This window comes from Sphaerodactylus townsendi, linkage group LG12, assembly GCF_021028975.2.
Source record: "Sphaerodactylus townsendi isolate TG3544 linkage group LG12, MPM_Stown_v2.3, whole genome shotgun sequence".
Taxonomy (NCBI): domain Eukaryota; kingdom Metazoa; phylum Chordata; class Lepidosauria; order Squamata; family Sphaerodactylidae; genus Sphaerodactylus; species Sphaerodactylus townsendi.
This window is the reverse complement of record NC_059436.1, coordinates 47156231-47181452: the sequence shown is the minus strand read 5'-3', so window position 1 is coordinate 47181452 and position 25222 is coordinate 47156231. Positions and strand designations below refer to the sequence as shown.

At 45.3% G+C, this 25222-nt stretch overlaps 1 protein-coding gene across 1 annotated transcript in view; it reads right to left on the bottom strand.

Moving 5' to 3' along the window:
* Window positions 1-25222, bottom strand: part of ENG (endoglin) — an 85881-nt gene that overhangs the window by 36230 nt on the left and 24429 nt on the right. The window contains exons 3-4 of the mRNA XM_048512248.1: window positions 21449-21580; window positions 1211-1387 (exon numbers count right to left, since the gene is read on the bottom strand). Of these exons, the coding sequence (XP_048368205.1) occupies window positions 1211-1367 (157 nt within the window). The 5' untranslated portion in view covers window positions 1368-1387; window positions 21449-21580. The remainder of the gene's footprint in view (window positions 1-1210; window positions 1388-21448; window positions 21581-25222) is intronic.

Genomic DNA, 25222 nt, shown 5'->3' with positions numbered 1-25222 from the left:
TCCCCACAACAGACATCTTGTGAGGTAGGTGGGGCTGAGAGCTCTGAACGAACTGTGACTAGCCCAAGGCCACCCAGCAGGAATGTAGGAATGTAGTAAGATCCAGAAACTCTCTCAGCCCCACCTGCCTCACAAGATGCCTGTTGTGGAGAGAGGAAGGGAAAGGAGTTTGAAAGCCGCCTTGAGTCTTTTTACAGGCGAGAATGGTGGGGTAGAAGTCAAAACTCCTCCTCCTCCTCCTCTTCATTATCATCAGGCTGGTTTGATTGACGAATTACTGGCCATTTATCAGCTTTTTATCATTTTATACTAGTTTCGAATGTCAGCTCTCAGCGTTTTTTTAAAAATTATTCCCTCCATTGTTGTTGTTTTGTTAATTTTAATTCCACTGGCTTTTCTTTTGCATTGTAAAAGTTACCTCCAGTAATTTTCTCAAAGGTTGGCCAAGAAATTAATTTACTAACTGTATCATCCATTCATTCTTGGGCCACTTTCCTTATGAGAAATGGCTCAAAACAGCATATTTAGGATAAATGGTCAATGATAAATGTGACAAAAACACTTAAAAAGTAGAATAGAAATATTTTTTTCAAAACATTGACCACACATTGATGGTGGGCTATATAAGAAAGGGGATCCTCTTACATTTTGGCCCGCTATGCACAAGGTATCTGCTGCATGGCAGAGGTGAATGTCTGTTGCAGCAAGATTTCTTGTATGAATGTATTTCTCCAAGCCCCACTTTCAAGTTCCATTCTCCTCAAGCCAAGCTTTAAGCGCGATTTCAATTTTCTTTGCTGCTACAGTGGGGGGAAATTGCTAGTGAGCACAGCTTTGCTCCAGTCATTTTCCCATTGCTCACCACCAGTCCCTCCCATTCCCTTCCACTCCCGTGCACGTCTCTCCCCTTCCCCCTTTTCAGATTTGTTATTAGTTCAGTTTTTATTATTTACTATATTGATATACAGATATAAAGAGAATCATTGTATTTGCTGAGTGTGGTGAGATCTGTGCCTTTAAGGGGAAGTTGAAGGGCAGAGTTAAGAGAACCAGGAAAAGCAGAGGCCTGTTGAGACTTCAGCAAGCATGCTGCAGAGCAGGCAATGAATGCCTCCTTGCATGTAAATTCAGCCCCACTGCACAGCTAAGAGCTCCGAGGTAGCCGGTCCCTGCCTAATGGGCTTTTGATTAAGACCTTAATGGAACTCACCTTTGCCTACTTGAAAGTGGATCGGCTGAGGGCTTTCTACACTGGTGAAGGAAGAAACTCCCCCGTACTGTAACTTGGCCCAGTTCAAGAGCTCCTCACCACTGGCAAAGGAAGGCAGTTCAGTTTGGTTGGTTTCTTTGTTGTTCCCGTTGAGCATGATGTTTCCAGAGTTCTAGAAAAGAAAGGCAGAGTGATTTCATAAGAGAGGAAGTGGCACTGCCCGGACCTTATGGAGGACTATAAACATCTATTTATACACATAACATAACATAACATAACACAACACAAGAAGAGTAGTAGTAGTAGTAGTAGTAGTAGTAGTAGTAGTAGTAGTAGTAGTAGTAGTAGTAGTAGTAGTAGTTTGGATTTATAGCCCCCCTTTCTCTCCTGTAGGAGACTCAAAGGGGCTTACAATCTCCTTGCCCTTTCCCCCTCACAACAAACACCCTGTGAGGTAGGTGGGGCTGAGAGAGCTCCATAGAGCTGTGACTAGCCCAAGGTCACCCAGCTGGCGTGTGTGGGAGTGTACAGGCTAATCTGAGTGTACAAGCTAATCTGAATTCCCCAGATAAGCCTCCACAGCTCCGGCGGCAGAGCGGAGAATCAAACTTGGTTCCTCCAGATTAGATACACAAGCTCTTAACCTCCTATGCCACTGCTGCTCCCTTTCTGTCTGTCTGTCTGTCTGTCTGTCTGTCTGTCTGTCTGTCTGTCTGTCTGTCATCACATTTTCTGAGACAGATTATATCTTATGGTCCATCCAGTCCAGCATCCTGTGCTGAGGCAAGAAATAAAACGTTTTCGGGATATAAGAAGGAAAGACAATGCGGAACTCCACAGAGGAAACACTTTCTTTCCTGCATCAAAATGTTTTAAAAGGTCTGTGCAGAAAGGGCCCTAGCTTGTCCCAAAAACACATTGCAGTGACATATGAGGGGAATGAAAGCTGGTTAAGACACACGCTTGCATTTACAGCTACTTTTAAATCAGGTTTCCTTTGTTGCCGTCTGTGCTGGAAAAGGAAAGGGAAACAGAGAGGGAAAGAGACAGGCATGAGCAGGGAACATTCAGGCTTAATGTCTTTTTGACGCCATGTCCGAACGCAGCCATAACGTTGCAGGATGTCAAGCGCAGGTTGATCCGAATTATGAAAAAAAAGTTTAACATTTTGGGAGACTGAAGACTGTAAACGTGCTTTGAAACCCACAGCAGGACAGGTGAGTGCTTTGCAAATTCATCATCTCGGAAACTAAGCAGGTCAGGCCTGGCTACTATTTGATGATAGCCCACCGAGGGAGTCCAGAGTGAGCAGTGGAATTCAAACCCACTCTGTTTGCCTCTTGACTTGTAAATCCCAGAGTAGGGGTGTCAAACATGCTGCCTGGGGGCGAGAGTCAGGCCCTTAAGAGGGCTTATCAGGCCCATGAACCAGCTGAGACAATCTCTATTTCTCCCAGTTTGGCCTGGCAAGCTCACTGCAGGCTGGATGATCCAGATACTCATCCACACTGCTCCTGATCTCACTTCCTGCTTGCCAGTCTAGACACCCTCCACTCCTAATCTGGCCTGGCAAGTCTCTGCTTCTGATCTGTCCTGGTGAACTACCCCCTACCCCCTGTGCCAATCTGGGCTGGCAAGCCTGCAGGCAGTCAACCCCTTCCCAGTGCTGCCCCCTCCCCCAGTGCCATTCTGGGTATCCACTCACCAGCTGGAATAGCAAGGTTGCTCCAACCCACAGCTGAGGCAGTGCCCCCTCCAGCCCCAGCCACTTCCCCCAGTGCCGTTCCAGCTGAGGCAGCTCCCCTCAAGCAGGGGCGGAGCGAGAGGAAATTGTGCCCCTGCCACACCCCCACCCACCTCGAAACGCCCCAAAATGCCCCCACCACGCCCCGGCGTGCGCCCAGGGCAAGTCGTCCCACCCAGTCCCTTGAGCGCTACGCCACTGCCTTCAAGTGCTGATCAGGACTGGGGAGCCTACTGGGTGCTTGCCAGCTGAGGCACACATCCGGGCCCAACCAAGTCACATTGACGTCATATCCAGCCCTCGTAACAAATGAGTTTGACGTAAGTCTGCTGCAATGTGATGGCATTTTCCACCACCAAACTAGGAAAATGTCAAGCAGGAGATTATCTGCTGCACATGTAACTGAAGGGATTAGAACATAGGTGTCAAACTCACACCCCTCCAGATGTTATGGACTACAGTTCCCATCATCCCCTGCCAGCATGATGGGAACTGTAGTCCATAACCTGGAGGGCTGTGAATTTGACACCTGTGGATTAGAGCAATGATCCTCCATTTGAAGCAGGGAGCAGAGTTTGCTGGGGCACTAAACCGTCCCCCCCCCCCATTTTGATTTGCAACTGGGCCTTTCCCTTGTCTGACAGGCAGGGGAGCAGAGCTGAAGGGCTCCTTGTGCATCCAAGACGGAAACGGGAAACGGTTATTGGCACAGCAAGGAGCCTGCTTGGACACGTAGCTGCTGCTGTCACTCGGTAGTTTTTCATATTTATTTTTACACCTTCTGCCTCCGAAATTCGTGAAAAGGAAGGACAACTCTCTCCCTACCCCCCATCCCATCCCATCCCAACCCCACCCGTAACCTTTGCAATATGGAAAGAAGAGGGAAAACAGAGAGGTCAGGAAAAAAAATGTGACAGCTAATCTCACGCCATGATCAAAGCCATTTTAAGACCTATTGTTGTCTGCTTTGGACTCTGGAACAAGGCAAGGCGTCCATTATCGGGAGTGGGTTATGCTCAAAAGACTCATTTGAAGGAGTAAACTGGGGGCCCCAGGGTTATCGACGGCAACATCAGTCAAATTTCAGAAACTTTAAAAATGCGCCATTTTTTTCCAGTCCGCTTTGTTAAGGATGAGGCTAACGTTCTGTTGAGTAATTGAAAATATACCAGCCCCACCAACTAACTCGCAGATTTCTCAAGGCTAATAATAATGACGGATGGGGGTGGGAGTCAACATCTTTTTAAAAAACCACCTTAATTTATTTCCCCCGCCTGCACTGAATCAAACAAACCAGACAAATGCATACCGTGTTTCCCCGAAAATAAGACAGCGTCTTATATTAATTTTTGCTCCCAAAGATGCCCTATGTCTTATTTTCAGGGGATGTCTTATTTTTCCGCTCCACAGCTGCATGCTCTGGTGTTCTGTTCGACGGGCATGCTTCCAAACAAAAACTTTGCTACGTCTTACTTTCAGGGGATGCTTTATATTTCGCACTTCAGCAAAACCTCTACGACGTCTTATTTTCAGGGGATGTCTTATTTTCGGGGAAACAGGGTATATTTTATGTTAGATACCATAGGAGTCCAGAGAAGACCAAAGTTCCGTAATGATAGTGACCATAGATCTGTGCATATGTTAAGGGATGTCAAATCCCTTCTGACTTACGGTGACCCTGAAAATTAATGACCTCCGCAACATCCTGTCATTAATAACCTTGCTCAGGTCTTGCACACTGCAGGCCACGGTTTCTCGATTGAGTCATCGCGTCTCGTGTTGGATCTTCCTCTTTTGCTGCTGCCTACAACTTTTCCCAGCATTATTGTCTTTTCTAGTGAGTCTTGTCTTCTCATATGTGACCAAAGTATAATAGCCTCAGCTTAGTCATTTTAGCTCTAAGGAGAGTTCAGGCTTGATTCGATCCGGCACCCATTTATTTCTCTTTTTGGTTATCCACTGTATTCATAACTCTCCTCTCAAACCACATTTCAAATGAAACAGTTCTCTTTCTGTCAGCTTTCTTCATCACCCATCTTTCAAACCCATACATAATAAAGGGAAGTTACTATGGAATTAATTCTCTTAATATTATCTTCTTAAAATCCACTTCATGCCCTTCCAAAATGCTTGACTTTACTGTGATTCACTTAACACAAATGATGGTTTAACACCGAAAAGAAATTTTAACTGTGCCAGCTTTTTCTCTGTGTCCACGACAACTCGACACTTGTTAGGAAGATATCTAGAACCAGGGGGCATACATTGAAAATGCTGGGGGGAAGAATTAGGGCTAATAAAAGGAAACACTTCTTCACGCAACGTGTGATTGGTGTTTGGAATATGCTGCCACAGGAGGTGGTGATGACCACTCACCTGGATAGCTTTAAAAGGGGCTTGGACAGATTTATGAAGGAGAAGTCGATCTCTGGCTACCAATCTTGATCCTCTTTGATCTGAGATTGCAAATGCCTTAACAGTCCAGGTGCTCAGGAGCAACAGCCACAGAAGGCCCTTGCTTTCACATCCTGCATGTGAGCTCCCAAAGGCACCTGGTGGGCCACTGCAAGTAGCAGAGAGCTGGACTAGATGGATTCTGGTCTGATCCAGATGGCTTGTTCTTATGTTCTTATTATCTCCTAGCTGTGCATCAAGGCTGCCCCAAAGGGCTTAGAATTGGCTGCTTACGAGTGAGCCTAGAACAATCCAACATGGCCGTAGGAATTTCCAGGGCTTGGTGGTTCATCTGTTTGTCCAGCTTTACCTGATTGTCCAGATCTCCTCTCGCTGGCAGTCATGGAAGGAGGGAACTCTGACAAACGGGCTGTCCAGCTGTCATAGGTGGAGCTACCACGGGGTGGGGGGGACAAATGCCCTCAGCACAGGTATGGGGGTGGAGAATTGCTGCCTCACCCCTCCCCTCAGACGACCCGTGTGGCCCAGAGCAGCCTCCACGGACTGGAGCAGGCTGCTCTTTTAACTTTTGAAGGTGAGGCATGTGGGGTGGGGGGAGACACCATTTTGCCCCGGGCACCAGTTTCCCTCCCCAAGGCGCTGTCAGCGTTTTGCCCTCGTGACCTCATGCCAGGCAAAGAATGAAGAGTTCAAGTGCAGGGAAACTCTCGCATGCGTTGGCGGAGCCACTGTTCGATCTGATAGCACTGCTCCTCCTCCCACCCCCATTGTAAGCTTTTACAAATTATTATTAGCCACAAATAGGAAAGAGTTTTATTTTGCTAACAAAGCTCACGGTCTCGACTGAGCCGGCTGGAGCCAAATCTCATGGCTGACCTTACTACAAACAGCCAGAGGAAACAGGAGACTTTCCCGAGTTCTGTGCGTCACCCCCGGCTCAGAACGGCCTGCCACTTCCCTCTATGGCACATGGGGCCGCGGGGGGCGGGGGGGGGGAGAGAAGGGAGGCTGCAGAAAGCTAGTGGAAAGACCTTGTTCACGTGTTCACGTCTGTTGCAATTGCCAGGAACGAATCCTAGTTTCAAATTCCCATCTCTGCTAAATCGCTGCTCTTGTTTTTGCCTGTTTTGGTTGATGCTTGACAACAATTGTGGGAGTTGCTGGAGCAAAGATCATTTTGTACATTGCTCCTGGGTACAAGAGTACGGATATCAGTGGTGTATCGCCCAGGGGGACATATGGAATCAAATGTCCCCAGGCGGAGGCCATTTAGTCACCGATAGCACTGCCCCACTTCCTGCCCGGAAAATCGCCCCCACACCCCTCCCCCTTCCCCCCTAGGTCCATACAAAAAAAGCTGTTTGGGGACTCCCAGTTGCGAGGGGAGTGGAGATGGGCGGATTTCTTGGCAGCTGCTTTGGTGGTTTCTTTTTTGCCATTTTTCTTGCCTTGCTTTCCCAAACAAACCGGGGAGTTGGAGGGGAGAAATCCTCCTTGGAAAAAGGGAGCACTGGAGGGGACTGGTTCTCACTGGTGACTGTCCACCTTAACCCAGCTAAGCCTGCTGGTAGTCCATGACAGGGGTTTGGCTGGTGCAGGTGAGGCAACAGGAAACCACCGCTGAAGCACGCAAACTTCTCCGCAGCCCTGTGACTCCCAGTGGAACACTCTGGGGAGTTAAAGGCTGGACATAAGACCTCTACATTGTAAGAAAGTAGGCGAAGAGGATATGAGAGATTGGTGCGGGTGCTGAAGGAGTGATTAAAAAACTACAAGTCTACTGGAATTGACACTATAACAAATTTACCGTATATACTCGTGTATAAGCAGTGGTGGGATCCAAAAAATTTAATGACAGGTTCCGATGGTGGTGGGATTCAAACAGTGCCGCCGGCGCACACACGCACCTCTCCAGTCCCTATTGGACAGGGAGGTTGCTTTAGTAACCCCTTCTCAGCACTCAGAAAAAAATTAGTAACCACTTCCAGAGAAATGGTGAGAACTGGTTGGATCCCACCTCTGTGTATAAGCTCAATTCCCGAATATAAGTCAAAGCACTCTAATTCTTACTCACAAAAAAAACTGGGAAACTTATTGGATCTCACCAGATAAGTCGAGGGTGGGAAATGCAGCAGCTACTGGTAAATTTCAAAAATAAAAATAGATACCAATAAAATTACATTCATTGAGGCATCAGTAGGTTCAATGTTTTTGAATATTTATTTCAAGGAAAAACAGTAAACTAGCTCTGTCAGTGAAAAAGAGGGTCAACAAGAACAATATGGTATCAGCAATAACTTTAAAAGTGCAAAAACCTTAGCTCAATCAGCAACCAAGCTAAAACACAAGAGTTAAAATCCTTCAAAACTGGATTCCTGCTCATCATCTGTATGTCCAACTAAACTAATCACTCTCCACACTGCAACCTAAACCCCTCACACCTCCCACTAACCTCAATCAGCTCTGGCTGCATAAAAACGCTCGAGCGGCAACCGACCGAGCCGGGCGCCGCCTCCCCCGCCCTCCCCCTTTCTGTTAGCAGACATTTTTCACAGGATCCAAGCCTCTGAGTGTTGCAAGCCACTGCTATATTCTCCTGATTTCATTCATTGATATTACTCACACAGCAGAATGTATTCCTGCTGGGAAAAGTGTGATTAAGGCCAGGCAATCTTATGATTGCACATTTTTGATTGTACAAATGACTGGGTTCTCTGACTCTTTCGCCAACTCCTTCCTCCCTTCAGAGTCATATTGTCCTGACTCTGTAAAGGTGAGTGATTTTAAGAAAGAAGCCTCGACCGCCATCCACCGTGGCAGGGGGCAGGGTGCATCACCTGCGGCTGACTCGGCCGGGCTGCGGGCATCCCGCGCTCCCACAGCAACCCTGGTAAGTTGAGGGCGGACCTGCGTATAAGTCAAGGGGGGCTTTTTTCACCACAAAAAATGTGTTGAAAAAGTCGATTTATACACGAGTATATACGGTAGATAATTCAAAACAAAAGAGAATAAGCTGAGATGGAGGTTTACACATGTGCAAAAGGCTCAGCCTCTGGGGAAAACGGAACCATATGGGGAGCTGGAGGAACCTGAAATACCATGTAAAACCATTAAAGATTTTTTTTCTTTTCTTTTTTTGCTTGTTCTAGACAAAAGTTTTCCTATGTAAAAATCTGTTGAATCAGTTCAAGGGAAAATGACGGAATATAACGTTGTTTTATTTGTTATGTATCTGTTTATGTGTAAAAATAAATAAATACATTTTAAAAAGACGTTTGGTCATGGGGGAGGAGGGCGGTTGCCCATACGGGGTGTGTGTGTGTGTGTGTGTGTGTGTGTGTGTAAAACTCAAATTTTGCACTAGGCTACATTTTGCCTAGATAAGCCTCTGGCTGATATTATACAAGGCTCACCACGGCAAAATGGCCGTGTCCCCTGCTGCTCCCCCTCACTTACCTCTGTTCAGCCGGCTGCAAAAGCAGCCTAGCTGAGCCGCCGGCTGAACTAAGGTAAGCAGGGAGTGTGGCCAAGTTCCCGCAGCCCCCCTGTGGGGACCCCCCCACCCACTTACTTTAGTTCAGCGGGCTGCAAAGAACAGCTGGCTGAAAAAGGTAAGTAGGGGTGGGGTGGGGGCATGGGGTGGGGGGAGGGTACCCTCCCACCCCATAGCCCCCCATTGGACCCTGCCCACCCCCACAAAAGCAGCCTGACTGGGCAGCTGCCCATCCCCGCAGCCCATCCCTGCCAGGCTATACCCCCCATGTGACCCCAACGGCGCATGCCTGGGGCACAGCGCCCCCCACCTCGTGGTAGCTATGCGACTGGGATTTGGGTGGGGGCAGTTGATCAGTTCTCCTGAAGAAAATGGCTGCTTTGGAAGGTGGAGTCTATGGCATTATACCCCACTGAAATCCCGCCCATCCCTAACCCCTGCCCTTCTCAGGTTCCACCGCTAAAATCTCTAGGCATTTCCCAACCCAGTGCTGGCAACCCTATCCTTAACCCTCTTTTAAAACTGTGCAGCAAACCACTCACATCATACAGGGTGTCCATAACACTTGCAAGGGTGACCTTGGGCTAGTCACAGCTTCTCGGAGCTCTTTCAGCCCCACCCATCTCACAGGGGGTTTGTTGCGAGGAGGGAAGGGCAAGGAGATTGTAAACCCCTTTGAGTCTCCTACAGGAGAGAAAGGGGGGATATAAATCCAAACTCCTGCTGCTGCTGCTGCTGCTGCTGCTGCTTCTTCTTCTTCTTTTCTTCTTCTTCTTCTTCTTCTTCTTCTTCTTCTTCTTCTTCTTCTTCTTCTTCTTCTTCTTCTTCTTCTTCTTCTTCTTCTTCTTCTTCTTCTTCTTCTTCTTCTGCCCTGCCAGCCTTGTGGATGCCCTGCAGACTTCTGATCGTTTTAACAGAGGATGACTGGGATGTTATGTAGCAGAGGATCTAATTTGCCTTACAACCACAAAAAAGTCCATCTGCCCAGTTCCACACTTAAGCTACACTAAAAAGACAAGACTTTTTCTCCATGCCAGTTGGCAGACTTTTAAGGAACCAAAATGATGGGTGAGGTTTTTTGAGAGGAGGGAACCTCGTGAAAATTCAGGAAGCCCTATATATAGAATGCACATGGCTTTCCTTCCTGTTGGAGAGCCAGCATGGTCCAGTGGGTAAGAGCAATGGACTCTAATCTGGTGAACCGGATCTGTTTCCCCGCTCCTCCACATGAAGCCTGCTGGGTGACCTTGGACCAGTCACAGTTCTCACAGAACTCTCTCAGCCCCACCTACCACACAAGGTGTCTGTTGTGGGAAGAGGAAGGGAAAGGAGTTTGTAAGCCGCTTTGAGACTCCTTAGAGGAGAGAAAACAGGGTATAAATCCAAACTCTTCTTCTTCCTCTTCTTTTTAAAAAGGGCTGGGGGGGGGGGAGGGCAGGAAAGATTAGCTGTTTTGGCTTCTGTGTAGGGGTGGGAGGCAGTAGAGGGGGCTCAGGTGGGAAAATGTCTCAAGCTAATATGGCTCGTCTTGTATTAATTTCACTTATTTTGGGGGAGTTTTCTTCTTTAGGGTTTATTTTGAGAAAGAGGGATATGCAAGACGCCAAGAAACCCCAGAAGAGCTCTGGTTCAAACACTGATTTGTCCTCAGCATTTCCATACCTTAAAAATAAAAACAGAGAAAGTACCTTTGGCCATCCCCAGTGTCCATGAGATGACAAGACGAATGTTGCAGGCCAAAGTAGCAACAGTAAAGAGAGCAGGAATGTAGAATGCTTGTTAATATAGAGCAGTTCTCAACCTGTGGGTTGGGACCAGTGGTGGGATCCAAAAACTTTAGTAACAGGTTCCCATGGTGGTGGGATTCAAACAGTGGTATAGCGCCAATGGGGCTGGGCGGGGCACGATGGGGGCGGGGCACTGCTGGGTGGGACTGTGGCAAGGACGCAGCTGCTGCGCTGCTCCTTGGGCGGGAAACGAATGCACGCAGTCGCAGGCTGCCACGCACGCCGGTGCACCTCCTGCTAGACTGCTTCAAGTTCTGCGCGCTACTGCTGAGAGGAGGGGCGTCACTAAGGCAAAAATCACGTGGCAAAATCACCAATTAGTAACCCCCTCTTGCCACACACAAATCATTAGTAACCTACTCTCGGGAACTTAAAATCCGAGATCCCACCTCTGGACTCCAGCCCAACTTCTGTGCCCACCCAAAGCCTCTCTGCATCAGTGTTCTCCATCTGTGAAATGGATAAATGTTAGGGTTGGGGGTCACCACAACATGAGGAACTGTATTAAAGGGTCGCGGCATTAGGAAGGTTGAGAACCACTGATATGGAGGCTAAAAAATGACATAGCCAGGCCTGGAGAAATGTGCTAATCCAAGTAAACCAATAGGGATTTCAAGAATACCAGATATACACGTTTAAAGCATCATTCATCTCGGGGGCGGTGGGGAGTGGAGGGGAACCCTGCCATTTGGATCCAAATTTCATTTTAAGCCCCAGTACTAGTGGTAGTAATCTTTATTGTTTGAGCCATTGGCTATAACATAAAAAAAGAATAAATAGTCTAAAAGGAAGATATCACATACAATTAAAACACTAACATTAAAATAATAAGTTTGTCTTTAAGTTAAAATATCAATACATTACATTCACTATAAACCGGTTAAAATGCCACATCAAATACTATCCACATCAAATACTTCTACAATCTCTTTCATAAGAAACTGAACTGTCCTTAAATCAGCACTAGAAACACTTACGTTGCAGTCACTCCCATTAATTATGGCAGAATTTACTCCCCAGTTAGTGTGCGTAAGATTGCAAACTTCAGCAGATTTTGGCAGATTTGATATTTTAATCTCCCTTTTCAATTACCAGCTACTCATCTGGAATTGTCAAGATTGGGGAGGCTAAATAAATTAAGCGGCAAGGATTACGAGAGATAGAAATAAAGCGCTTTGAAATCTTTAAAGTGCTGCGTGCCTGCTAAACAATATTATTAAAGAAAACAGCACAGGAGAAAAGCAAGCTTGTATAACAGGGGACTCCTTGCTTGAAATATGGACAGCTACACTCTGCTGTATCCTTACCTGGGTAGCCACAGATAGCCAAATCTTGGCCCCTTCCGCACATGCAGAATAATGCACTTTCAATCCACTTTCACAACTGTTTGCCAGTGAATTTTGCTATTCTGCACAGAAAAATCCAGCTGCAAAATGCATTGAAAGTGGATTGAAAATGCGTTATTCTGCATGTGCAGAAGGGGGCCTCGTCAGAGCCCAGAAGCTAAGCAGGGTCAGCCCTGGTTAGTACATGGATGGGAGACCCCCAAGAAAGTCCGGGGACTCAGGCAGGCAATGGCAAAGGCCACGTCCATTCATCTCTTGCCTCGAAAAACCCATGAGAGATCACCATAAATTGGCTGCAACTGGATGGCACTTCTCATTGAATTAGATATGAGTTTTGCATATGATTGTAGCAAAATATATTTTAAAGATTATAGACGCAACTCTAGATGGATACTAAGCATGAGATGGCTACCATCATAACAACCACAATGTTGGTTACATCAACTATTTGCTACTGGTATACAGTGCCTACTTCTGCCAGTAACCTGTGGGTTCATGGTCATCCAAAGTCAAATAACCTGGGGGTGATTCATCGAGAGATGTCGTAGTCTTGTTATCGATTGCCAGACGGTGTGACAATTGAAGGCTGTGGCAACCTATTGGAGTCAGATCAATTGTTCGCCCGTTTCCTTGTCCCCTATCCCTTGTTTTATGTTTGGTGCCGCCCCAACAAACTCTGTGTTTTATAGTGGAGTGTTGATACTGTATGTTGTTGTGATGCCTGGGTTCGGTTGGTGGGTCTTCAGTCTGGTCTGTGGAGCAGTGTATGGGAATGCCACTTTTGATAAGTTCATTTGGACTACACGACTGATAAGACTCTGAATGTTTGTCGTATTATCTGTCTTTTGTGGACAATTGTTTTATTGTAATTTGGGATGCCAATAAAGGCTTGATGATGATTTAATATGATTGTCACAGACCGCACCCCCTTGTGCCCCGGATGGCCCAGGCTAGCCCGGTCTCATCAGATCTCTGAAGCTAAGCAGGGTTGTTGGGGAATTGTTTCCCTATTTGGGTAATAAGCAGAGTCAGAGGAAAGACCAGGAGACTTTTGCTGTGATTATAAAAAGAAACTTTACTTAACTAAATCAGGGTAGGGTACACATGGAATAAATATAACAAATCGGTTGGGTGCTGTGTGGTTTCCGGGCTGTATGGCCGTGTTCTAGCAGCATTCTCTCCTGACGTTTCGCCTGCGTCTGTGGCTGGCATCTTCAGAGGATCCTCTGAAGATGCCAGCCACGACGAGGCGTAAACGCCAGGAGAGAATGTTGCTAGAATGACGTTTATACAGCCCGGAAACGAGGCTAAACGTCAGGAGAGAATGCTGCTAGAACACGCCATACAGCCCGGAAACCACACAGCACCCAAGTGATTCCGGCCGTGAAAGCCTTCGACAATACAATATAACAAATCCTTACTATTCTAGTACAAACTTAGTTGCAGAACTTAGGCACATGTGAGCCCACATTTGGCTTAGGCATTCACCTCTTAAGGTGAATCCATCTTACAGGTAGCAAAGAAAAACCTTGTGTGTGAGCATTGTGCTCAGTGTCTCTGTCTGAGACAAAGACGGATAGTTAACTTTATAACCTCTGACCTACGTGCTCTGCCTCACATAAGCAATGTTGATTAACTGCCTCAACACTCAATCAACAGACAGATAAAGACATTGACGTCACGCCACAACATGCACACAGTTAACCCCTTGTTGTCAGGATTGTGACAAACACTTGCAAATCCTAACAAGGGTCAGCCCTTGCTAGTGTTTGCATGGGAGACCACCACAGAGGCAGCCAATGGCTGCCTCTGTTCCTCTCTTGCCTTGAAAATCCGGCAAGGTTACCCTATAGTAGCGGCAAGTTGATGGTCCTTAGCTCTACCACACACAGAGCCCCAGGATCCTGGGTGGTGAGACAGAGATGAGAGAGGCTGCCAACCCTTGTCTACGTAGCAGACTTTGCCTTCAGCATTCCAGGGCTTTTGGCTTCAGACTGGCAGGAAGGTGCCATCCCAGGAATGTCTTGTCTCGTATGAAGAATGACCCATTTCTCGTCTGTCTCCTCGTCTGCCCATTTCAGCTTCCTCCTCCTGCCCCCCCCCCTTTCTCTTTATCCTCAGCATCAAATATTACAACAGCTTTCCTGTCTGCCCCGCCATATAGCCAGCATGGCACCAGCATGAAGTGTGTATATGTAGTTCTTCAATGTCTGGGTAGTATCAATCAATTCCAAATGGAAAGGTATCTAGGACTGAACGTGCTCTCTGTCATTTTAAAATGCCTTAAAATATCCCAGAGAAAAATTGTACCCACCTCAGGGCCAAAGACTAAAAAACCAAGGAATTTTATAGCACTCCAGCAGTGCTAAAATTATATATATGAGAAAAAATCCCTGTTCTTTTTCTAACAGCCTTTACTTCACGAGGCCGCAATTTATCTAGATTCTGGATAGCTGTTGCTGTTATTGTGTTAAAAAAGAAAAAAAAATAATTACTGTGTTGCTTGCACCTAAAATTGTACAAAAATTGCTTGAAAGAATCAATGCTAGTCGTGGTCAGTAAAAATTGTTTTTTCTTACACTGTTGCTGTTGTAACCGCCATGCTCAGAATGGGTTGACCCAGAAAGGGGGGGAGACCCAAAGCAGGAGAAGGCTGCAGAGCTCATGTAGTTGGAGGAGACAAGGCTAGCAGACTGACCTTGGTTGTATAAGCCCTTAACACCATATTGTTGGGAACTACTGGGAAGGTAGTTGTTTATTTTTTATGTTGTAAATGTTGAGCGCATTGTTTCAGGGTTTTTTTATGTTTGTAGGGTGAGAGTTCTCCTGAACCTTCATCATGTTGAATCCTGTTCATCAAGCCCTGTATCTTCAGGAGCCAACCCACTTGCAAAGAAGAACACAACTTGGCAGTATCAGTAGACTGTAAACACAAGGACTTGAGAATGCAACCCGAACACAGAGGACCTTTGAAGTGTGATGTTAAATGTTGATGTTTGATGTTTGATGTTATAAACCATTTTTGCTTTTAAAATTTGTTGTTGCAAACTCATTCCAAGTTCTGCCCCACAGAACCCACAGATAGAGGTTACACTGTACATGTATAAAAAAGAAAATAATTACTGTGTTCTATGTAACCTGCTTTGAAATACCAACACTGCTATGATGCTATAAAAATCTCTTTGTGATTTTAGTCTTCGGGGTCTTGGTGGGCAGCTAAATTTTCTCCTATTATCATTGTGGGTGTACCTTCCCCTTAATCTTTAGTATTAAAAAAATATCTAGCATATCAGAAAGTGGCTTACAAACTCCTTTTAAAAAGGGGGTTTCTCCTTTGCTGCAGGGAAAAAGAATTCACCTTCTCACTGAAACTAGGTGAAATCACCTAGACTGCACTTATAAGCGAATGGCTATGCACAATGGAAATAAAAAAAAATTATAAAACCAAGAGAAAAAGCAAAACTAAGGACAAACAGATCCCCCTGGGGAAGATATTCCTACCATATATCAAGGGAATTACTGAACGAATGAAAAAACTGATGGAAAAACATAACCTTCAAACAGTCCTCAGATGTAGCAGAAAAATACAACAAATACTACAGTCAGCAAAGGACAAGAGAGACCCCCTTACCTTTGCAGGTGTCTATCAAATACCATGCAGCTATGGACAACTATGCCTTGGGACTACAAAACACAGCATTCTGTCAAGAATAAAAGGAAATGAAAGACACTGCAGACTAAACCGACCCGAGAAATCAGCAGTAGCTGAACATGGTCTAACCCTAGCTGGACATAAGATCTTATTTGATGACATAGACTCTTGAAAATTCTGAAAACTCTGTCAGACTACACAGGGAAGCCGCTGAAATCCACAAACACCAAGACAGTGTCAACAAAGAAGAGAGTTTGAAAATCAATAAAACCTGGCTATGGTACTAAAAAACACCAAGGCCAAATACCAGGGGACCTTTCAAACACCATTCAACAATCCACCAGATACCACAAACTCCTCCCCCTGCCTCACCTCACTCTCGTGTCATTCCAGTGTCTGAGATGAGTCACATATATTCAAACCACCACGACATATACTTAGATACATGCAAATGCACCTCATCCCCATCCCACCCAGGAGGTGGACAAACAGATACCCAATTACCCAAAACACTCTGCACTGTGTCACAAAGAGAAACACATCTTACTGTCACATGCCACTGAAGATGCCAGCCATAGAGGCTGGTGAAACATTAGGAGACCCTAATAACACTGATAAAGATCCTGTGTAATACAAAGCAAAGATCCTGTGTAATACAATGAAAATCCACTAAGCTAATCAGAACCTGGATGTGTACAGCAATGACGTGAAACCTTCATTTGGTAGGACATTTTGCAGCAACCAGTTTTCAAAGCAGACTGCAGTCCCTGATGGTTTGAAATCATTGCTGTGGCGTAGAGGTTAAGAGCAGGTGTACTCTAATCTGGAGGAACCGGGTTTGATTCCCAGCTCTGCCGCTTGAGCTGTGGAAGCTTATCTGGGGAATTCAGATTAGCCTGGGAACTCCAACACACACCAGCAGGGTGACCTTGGGCTAGGCCACAGCTCTTTTCTGAGGCTTCCTCAGCTCCCCACCACTTTCACAGGGTGTTTGTTATTGGGGTGGGGAAGGGAAAGGAGATTGCAAGCCCCTTTGAGTCTTTTACAGGAGAGAAAGAGGAGATATAAATCCAAACTTTTCTTCTTCTTCATACAAACTATTGTATATTTCACAATTTCTTCAAACTGAAGAAGTTGCGAAGTTTCTTTTACAGATATTTGCTCATTTCCCAAAAGAGACATAACCATGGGCAGTTTAAATATGTATTTATACTTTTAACGTTGTAAAATTATGTTTTTATCCATTTTTAGCATAACATCTTATAGAAAATTTAACTCTTATTCTCTTCTGACAATTGCCTTTATTACTGTTTTGGTCTTTTGTTTTGTTTTGGTTTTTGCTAGATTGTAAACAATTTTTAACCTATGCCTAATTAAGGTTATCGTATCGTATTTTTTTAAAAATTGTATATTTCGGAAGCACGGACATATGGATTTTATGTTCCACTAGCCCTGAAGCTTGTATGAGACCAGTTCACATCTGGTGCCTGTTGTTTAAGCATCAGGTCATGTTACGAGGACCTTGTTTGTATTGCACAGGATTTTTATCAGTATTATTAGGGTCTGTATTCCAGATACCTTGTGGGACGGCTGTATTGCTTAAGAATTTGGAAACATATTAGACTTATAACCAAGACTTGATCTGAAAGTACGCAGCAACCACTGTGAGCTTTTTTCAGTATAATTTCTACTATACAGTACAGTAAACCTTTATTAGGCATAAATAATTCTACATACAGTATAAGCTGCAGTGATAAACAATACAACGAGGAATCCAGTACACTAAGTTAGGGTGAATCATACATAAACTTTCTGGAGACCTATCATGACATCCACATGTCAATTAAAACCGACCTGAATGACTTCTCATGTTTACCACAATGACCTGGGCCTCAGACATCAAATCAATGTAATTCAGATGGTTTGGATACATCGAGGGACACATTTAGTACCGCCTTTTGAGCATTACCACTAGATATGTAGAAAAATTCTAAAGGTTATTCTATAGAGGGTTTGCATCACTGTTGTAAATACTTCACTACAATAGCTGCAATCTTGTTTTAGCTTTAATAATCGGGATTATATAGTGACTACGTAATGCAGAGTGCATCTGACATTCTAGGAGGATATGATGTATTATATCCACGGTATTTACAGAGCATGGGCATAGCCTGTCAGCGAATAAAACACCTTGAAATCTCCCGATTGTAACTTTAGACATAATTTCTACTATGTTGTGTGGTGTGCACTGATTCCCACTTAATTCATACGGGAGAGTTATCTGCATGGCAAAAAAAAGAAAGGATGTGCCTCTTTCCCGCATTGTCTTGTTATTCCGCATCCTTCCCTTCCTGTCATGGCTGACATCCCTCATACAAGGGGGCGGGGTGGGGGGGGGAGAGAAGAATCAAAACATGGAGTTAATATTCTGCTGCCAGACCCTGCAGTTTATCACCCTTCCTAAGTGGAGGCTTAAGCTGGAATATGAGGGATTTCTTCCAGATGTGGAAAATGGGAGAGGAAGCCAAAATGTCCTCAATGGAGCCAGGTTGGCTGCTTGTCCAGATGGCTCCAGTTGTTTTTCTGCCAGATCTCAAATGAGAAGGACTGAAAGGACAGGAAAAGAAGAAAGCAAAAAGAAAAAAAAGAGCCTCATGCATATTTCAAACCCAGGTGCGACATGTCAATTCTCATTCGCTGATTACATCATCAAATGTCTGTGTCAGCAAGCTCTCCTCTGTGATTTCTGTGCGCGGAAGTGATTAGGTTTGCCTTTGAACATCTTGCCCCTTGCTAGCAATCTTAGCAGGTCAACTCAGAAGTGAGCTCCATTGTATATAATAGGGCTTACTCCTGGGAAAGTGTACTGAGGCATGCAGCCTAACAGTATTACTTACAAAATTGAAGGAGCAGCCGGGGGTCCTTGAATGTTTTTGGTCCTTTCCCCATCCCTTTTTCCCTTATAGTTCTTCTGGAACCCCACACAAAGCTTTCTCTCTGGCAGGATATGGTTTGAGCATCTGATTCATAATTATCAGGCCCCTGCCAGCCAATTGGCAGTGCCAGGGGCTGATGGGAATAAGTAGTCCATGACCGGAGTGCTGTTCGCCACCACGGCCTCTATGCACTCAGGACAAGTAAACACAGGTTTGGTACACAAGCTAATTCCACATGGATGCTCCTTTCCTTTTCCTGTTCTGCCATAGCAAAAATCATATGGGAGACAATTAAAGCATGACACCCCCCCCCAAAAAAAAAGGATGGTGAGAGGAACAACTAAGGCTGTTTATGCACTTACCTGATCTGACTAGGTTATCTCTATTGTTAATTAATTCGGACCCTGGTCTTTGTGAAGAGGTCGCCAATTTCATTGTGGAGATAGTTGAGAGTTCTCAGTAGAACGTATTGTGCTCCCCGTGGGAGTCTTTTTATCTAGCATGTATTCATGCATTTGCTCCTGATTTATGTATTTGCTTCTGACTATGCCAATAAAGGCTTATGTATGTATGTATGTATGTATGTATGTATGTATGTATGTATGTATGTATGTATGTATGTATGTATGTACCCTGTTTCCCCGAATATAAGACATCCCCTGAAAATAAGACGTAGTAGAGGTTTTGCTGCTGGTGAAAGATAAGCATCCCCAAAAGTAAGACGTGAAAGAAAGTTTGTTTGGAAGCATGTCCTATTAATAGAACATAGAAAAAATAAGACATCCCCGAAAAATAAGATTTAGTAGAGGTTTTGCTGAAGTGTGAAAAGACAAGGCATCCTTCAAAGTAAGACGAGCAAAGTTTTTTGTTTGGAAGCTATTCAATTTAATAGAACATAGAAAATAAGACATCCCCTGAAAATAAGACGAGTAGAGGTTTTAAGGAAGTGTAAAGATAAGGCATCTCCAAAAGTAAAAAACGTGAAAGTGTTTTGTTTGGAAGCATGCCCGACTTAATAGAACATAGAAAATAAGACACTCCCTGAAAATAGGACGAGTAGAGGTTTTGCTGAAGTGCTAAAATATAAGGGCATCCCTAAAGTAAGACGAGCAAGTTTTGTTTGGAAGCATGCTTGACTTAACAGAACACAGAAAAAATAAGACATCCCCTGAAATAAGACATTACAAAGATCTTGGGAGCAGCTAATATAAGACACTGTCTTATTTTCGGGGAAACACGGTATGTATTATGCACTTAGGATCTCCTTCGCATTGAGTGTACAGGTTTGATTTGCAGTTGTGCACATGTTTCCCCTTCTAGGGCAATCGCCCGCCTTCAGATCAGAGAATCCCTGTAGTTTCCAAAACCTGTTTCAGTGTGACTTTTTGTCTTCACAGGGAAAGCAAAGGAGATCAGCATGGCTTTAGCTTTTACTGGGTTTTCCACTCTTCCCTGCCATCTCCGGCCCACACTACAGCCCTTCTTCACTCTTTTCGGGCCTCCATTTCAGAAGGATCCGAAGAGCCTTTTTTCACACTGAAGGTCTATCACGGGAGCGCAGACCCAGTGACATTGGCAAGAAAATGACATGGTGTAGCAAACTGAAGCTAGACCAAAGATGGCAGGGGAAAAAACAGCAGGCAGCAGGCAACCTCCTCAAACGGAGGCTGCACAGAAATGAGGAAGCAGGGGGAGGGCCAAATGGCAGAACGACTCAGATAGGAACACTTCACAGGGGGTGAATCCCTGTGTAAATAAAAAAACTGTGGGAAAAACCCACCACGAAGCAAACAGCTGCAGGATAAGTAATATATGCATAAATGGCCTAAGTCTGAAAACCAGGGAATTTAAGGTGTGTGAAGACTGAAGCACTGTATGCTATAGGGCCCAGCCCCTCATTCCTTTCATACCAGTCTCATTCCTGGTTAAACTTTCTTTTTCAGTACACAAAGAGCTGGTGAACTTAAGGAAGGTCCCAAAGAGTAGTATCTTCAGGTAAAGTCAAAGATAAGCATGCTGATCAGTCTGAAAGTCTCCTTTTATGCATGGACACAGCATTTTCCTACCAGGCTCCAGGATGGAAAATGTAAGGTTTTTTAAAAGAAGAACAATAACAAGAGTTTGGATTGATATCCCCCCTTTCTCTCCTGCAGGAGACTCAAAGGGGCTTACAATCTCCTTGTCCTTCCCCCCCTCACAACAAACACCCCAGAGGTGGGTGGGGCTGAGAGAGCTCCGAGAAGCTGTGACTAGCCCAAGGTCACCCAGCTGGCGTGTGTGGGAGTGTACAGGCTAATCTGAATTCCCCAGAGAAGCCTCCACAGCTCAGGCGGCAGAGCAGGGAATCAAACCTGGTTCCTCCAGATTAGTTACACAAGAACCTCCTACGCCACTGCTGCTCCAAAAAAAATTATAATAATAAAAATTATTATTATTCAGGAGAATCACAGACATAAGAGTCCTTCTGCTCAGACTGATTTTGTAGGCTTTTAAGCAGTGCAAAACCTGCAAGACCTATTCACCTGATCCAATGAGCAACTATTTGCCTATTCTCAACCCAAGCAGCACTGTTCCAAATCTCAAATCCAACAGCTCATCATGTACTCTTTTCCACAAGGGGAAGATGAAGACAAACCTTTTCTTCTGGTTAGACCTTATCTGTCCATTTGACAACAGCTGGCGTGTCCTGACAGAAAGGTGACGGCAGGATTTGAAAGTCACTATAATTCTGGATTCTATATCCCACTTGTCTTCCTTTTCCACGAATCTATGATCCACCCCACTATTACATAACAGTGGCAGGTTCTACATCGTTTTTCTAATACAGCTGCAGAGCGTACTACTGGGCGATGACTTACATATGATCTAAGGTAAGGCAGATTCTTCTCCATGGACGGTCAAAACGGAGAAGGCATTGGTGCTCACCACGAACACCACTTTCCGCTGCTGGGTGCCATTTCCGTCTGCTGATGACACGTTCAGATGGAGCTGGGACACCTGGTAGGGAAACAAGCAAGAAGTCTGGTCAAGTTTGTGATTCAGATCAGGGGAAAGAGCTTTTACTGGGTTTTCCACAGAAATGAGGAAGCAGGGGGAGGGCCAAATGGCAGAACGACTCAGATAGGAACACTTCACAGGGGGTGAATCCCTGTGTAAATAAAAAAACTGTGGGAAAAACCCACCACGAAGCAAACAGTTGACGGGGCAGCTGTGGGTGTGCAGCTCATAAAGAGATTGGGGCGCAAAAACCTGCAAGTCATACCTCAGACAATGTTCAGCAAGCATTGTTCTGAAGGTGTTTCCCACATTATCATGCAAGAACTGCTCAGTTGTTCCCAAGGATCCAGATAGTTCCCCCTCCACAAAATGCTTATGTCTCCAGAGGAGAAACATTTATCCCAGTGGTGACTAGAAGAAGAAGAAGAAGACTTTGGATTTCTATCCCCCCTTTCTCTCCTGTAGGAGACTCAAAGGGGCTTACAATCTCCTCTTGCTGTCTCTTCCCCTCACAACAAACACCCCAGAGGTAGGTGGGCTGAGAGCCTGAGAAGCTGTGACTAGCCCAAGGTCACCCAGAAGATGTAGGTGGGAGGTGGCTAATCTGAGCGCCTCCCAGATAAGCCTCCACAGCCACCAGGCTGCAGAGCTGGGAATCGTCTCCTCCAGATCAGAGTGCACCTGCTCTTAGCCACTGCTCTTAGCCACTACGCCACTGCTGCTCACTACTGACTACCTTTTCCCAGTGGCTTAGCGCCCAGGGGACAAGGTGGGGCATCTTGCCATACATACATAATTTATTTACGGCCGTTGACCAGCAAGGTCCAAAAGCATTAAAATCATAAAATTTACAGATATTACAAATATACAGATTAAAACAGTTAGCAAAATGCAGATAATAGGTCTCAGGAACTCAAAACATCAGCTCAAGATAATGAGTGGAATGTCAGTCTAATAATAATAATAATAAGGATTAGCTGGCAGAGCCAGTAGAGCTCTGCCTGGGCCCTCCTGATTTTACTAGATATCCAGAAAAAGCAAACTCATGAATAATGCTTAGATTTTTATTGGTGTCTGATAACAGTATTTTAACCTTTTCATCGGGACATCTTGCCCAAAATGCTGGTGCGTAAGTATCTCGGGGCTCTGGGCTGGTAGACAGGGTGCAGGGCACACACATGCCCTGGGCACTGTTCCCCCTCATTCTGCCCCTGCCTTTTCCTCAGTCACAACTTCTGTTGTTTTAATTTGTATTTATTCCAAGTAATTGCTGCTTTCAGGTTTTAATGGGTTTAAGTTATATTTTTGTACTTATTTGCTGTCACTGAGAACAGCTATATTGTGAGCCGCCTCGAGTCCTTCGGGGGTGAGGCAGCCTATAAATCTAACAAATAAATGAACAAAATAAACTAGGGAAGCCACTGCGATTTCGAATTCGACACGGGACATAGTGGCATGTGTTTCAGTGCCTGTGACATCCGTGCTGGCGAACAATGTATTTCCCTCCCCTGTGCCCCGCACTGTTATTTTTAAACTTTAATCTTTAAAAGGGTTTTATGCCCTCAGCAGTGGTGCACGTTCCCGCTATGCATTCAGCCTGTGGAAAAAAATGTGTCGCCATTTCATGAAATTGGCAGTCTAGCTGAGGTGATCTAGCCACGAGTTCCTCACAGCTATACAATGACCCATTATGCAGGGAGCGCTTCCCACGATGCTCTTCACTGCACCGTGCCTTCGCAGAAAAGGTCTCACGCTTTGCTTCATACAAGGAGGTGCCACACTGGTTGCAATAGCTTGCCTGGCTTGCCCCCGCGATTTTCTGTGTTGCCCTCTTCCAACACGAGATTGAAGACTGCCAGCTTTTTAAAAAGCCTTGTAAATGTAATGTCGATATTCTTTATATCGATTTTTTTTAAAAAGGGGAAAGTTGGCCATCAATCCCGGCAAGGAGGGGGGTAACCCTTAGGGGAAGAGGGGCATCATATTGTTGTGGCCCACCCAGTCTGGGGAAAAGGGGAGGTGGCTTGTCAAAGTGGCCTGTCAGCCACCCTGTGGGGAAGGGTAGGGAGAGGTAGGGAGAGGGGAAGGGCCCCATCTTCTGGACATGACCCACCCACCCTGAGGGAGGGGTTGGGAAGGGAAGGAGGAAGAAGAGTTTGGATTTATATCCCCCCTTTCTCTCCTGTAGGAGACTCAAGGGGGCTTACATAATCTCTCTGCCCTTCCCTCACAACAAACACCCTGTGAGGTAGGTGGGGCTGAGAGAGAACCTGGAGAAGCTGTGACTAGCCCAAGGTCACCAGTACATGCAGGGGTGGGAGTGCACAGGCTAATCTGAATTCAAGAGATGTCTCCACAGCTCAGGCGCAGAGCTGGGAATCAAACCCGTTCCAGCAGATTAGATACACACGAAGCTCTTAACCTCCACGCCACTCCTGCAGGAGGGAAGGAGAGGCAGGTGGGGGGAGGGGTTCCACTCTCGCTGGGCAAGGCAGCTTCTGGGATCTACACGCACAAGGGAAATCTCTGCCCCAGAGATTTCACCTCACTGCTGCAGAGCAAGCACCGCGAAAATGGGCCAATGTGTGGAGAAAATTCAAAACACAAAACTTTCAGCAGTTGGGGTACGGGGCTTGGGAGCTGGTCTTTAAACTTGTTCTTGAAGTGAACGGGCATAGCTCTCCTGGATGCCAAATTTGGATTTTTGCAATTTACTTTTCTTTCTTTCTTTCTTTCTTTTTGCATCATGTGGAGACAAAATTTGGTTCTCCTCAGTGTCGCTTTTGGATAGATGAGAGGTTTTTTTGGCACACTAGATAAACTGAGAACATCACAACAGTCCACAGTCTGTTGTGTGGTGTAGTGGTTAAAAGCGGTGGACTCTAATCTGAAAAACTGAGTTTGATTCCCCACTCCTCCACATGATTGGCGGGCTCTTACCTGGTGAACTGGATTTGTTACCCTGCTCCTATACATGAAGCCTGTTGGGTGATCTTGGGCTAGTCACAGTTTTCTAGACTCTCAGCCCCACCTACCTCACAAGGTCTCTGTTGTGGAGGGAGGGAGGGAGGGAGGGAGGGAGGGAGGGAGGGAAAGGGGCTTGTAAACCCCTTTGAGACTCCTTACAGGAGAGAAAAGCGGGATATAAATCCAAACACTTCTTCTTCTTGTAGGAATCTGTGCTCCATTTGGAACATTATGAACAGAGGTGGGATCCAGCAGGTTCTCACCAGTTCCCAAGAGTGGGTTACTAATTATTTGTGTGTGCCGAGAGGGGGTTACTAATTGGGTCTGCTTTTCCGCTAGAAATTCCATTAGGTCCAAAAATCATAAAGTCCTGTTGTTTCCTATGTGGCTGGTTAGCAAAGGTAGAAAACGGGATAATTCTCCCTGTTGGGCTGTTTTAAAAACATGTTTTAGAAATATGGTAAAGTTCCTTGTTTAAGGAAAGTATCCTTCTTTTGATTTCTAGAAACAAAATTAAGTATTTGAAAGTATTAAGTTTTGACAGGCAATCAATTAGGAGGAGGAAGCGTTGTTTCTGTTGGCAGACAATAGGATCCTGCTATAATGAGTTTAAAATTATGGACAGAAAGATACCAGCTGAAATTAGAACTTTTTTTTACAACAAAAGCTTTTAAA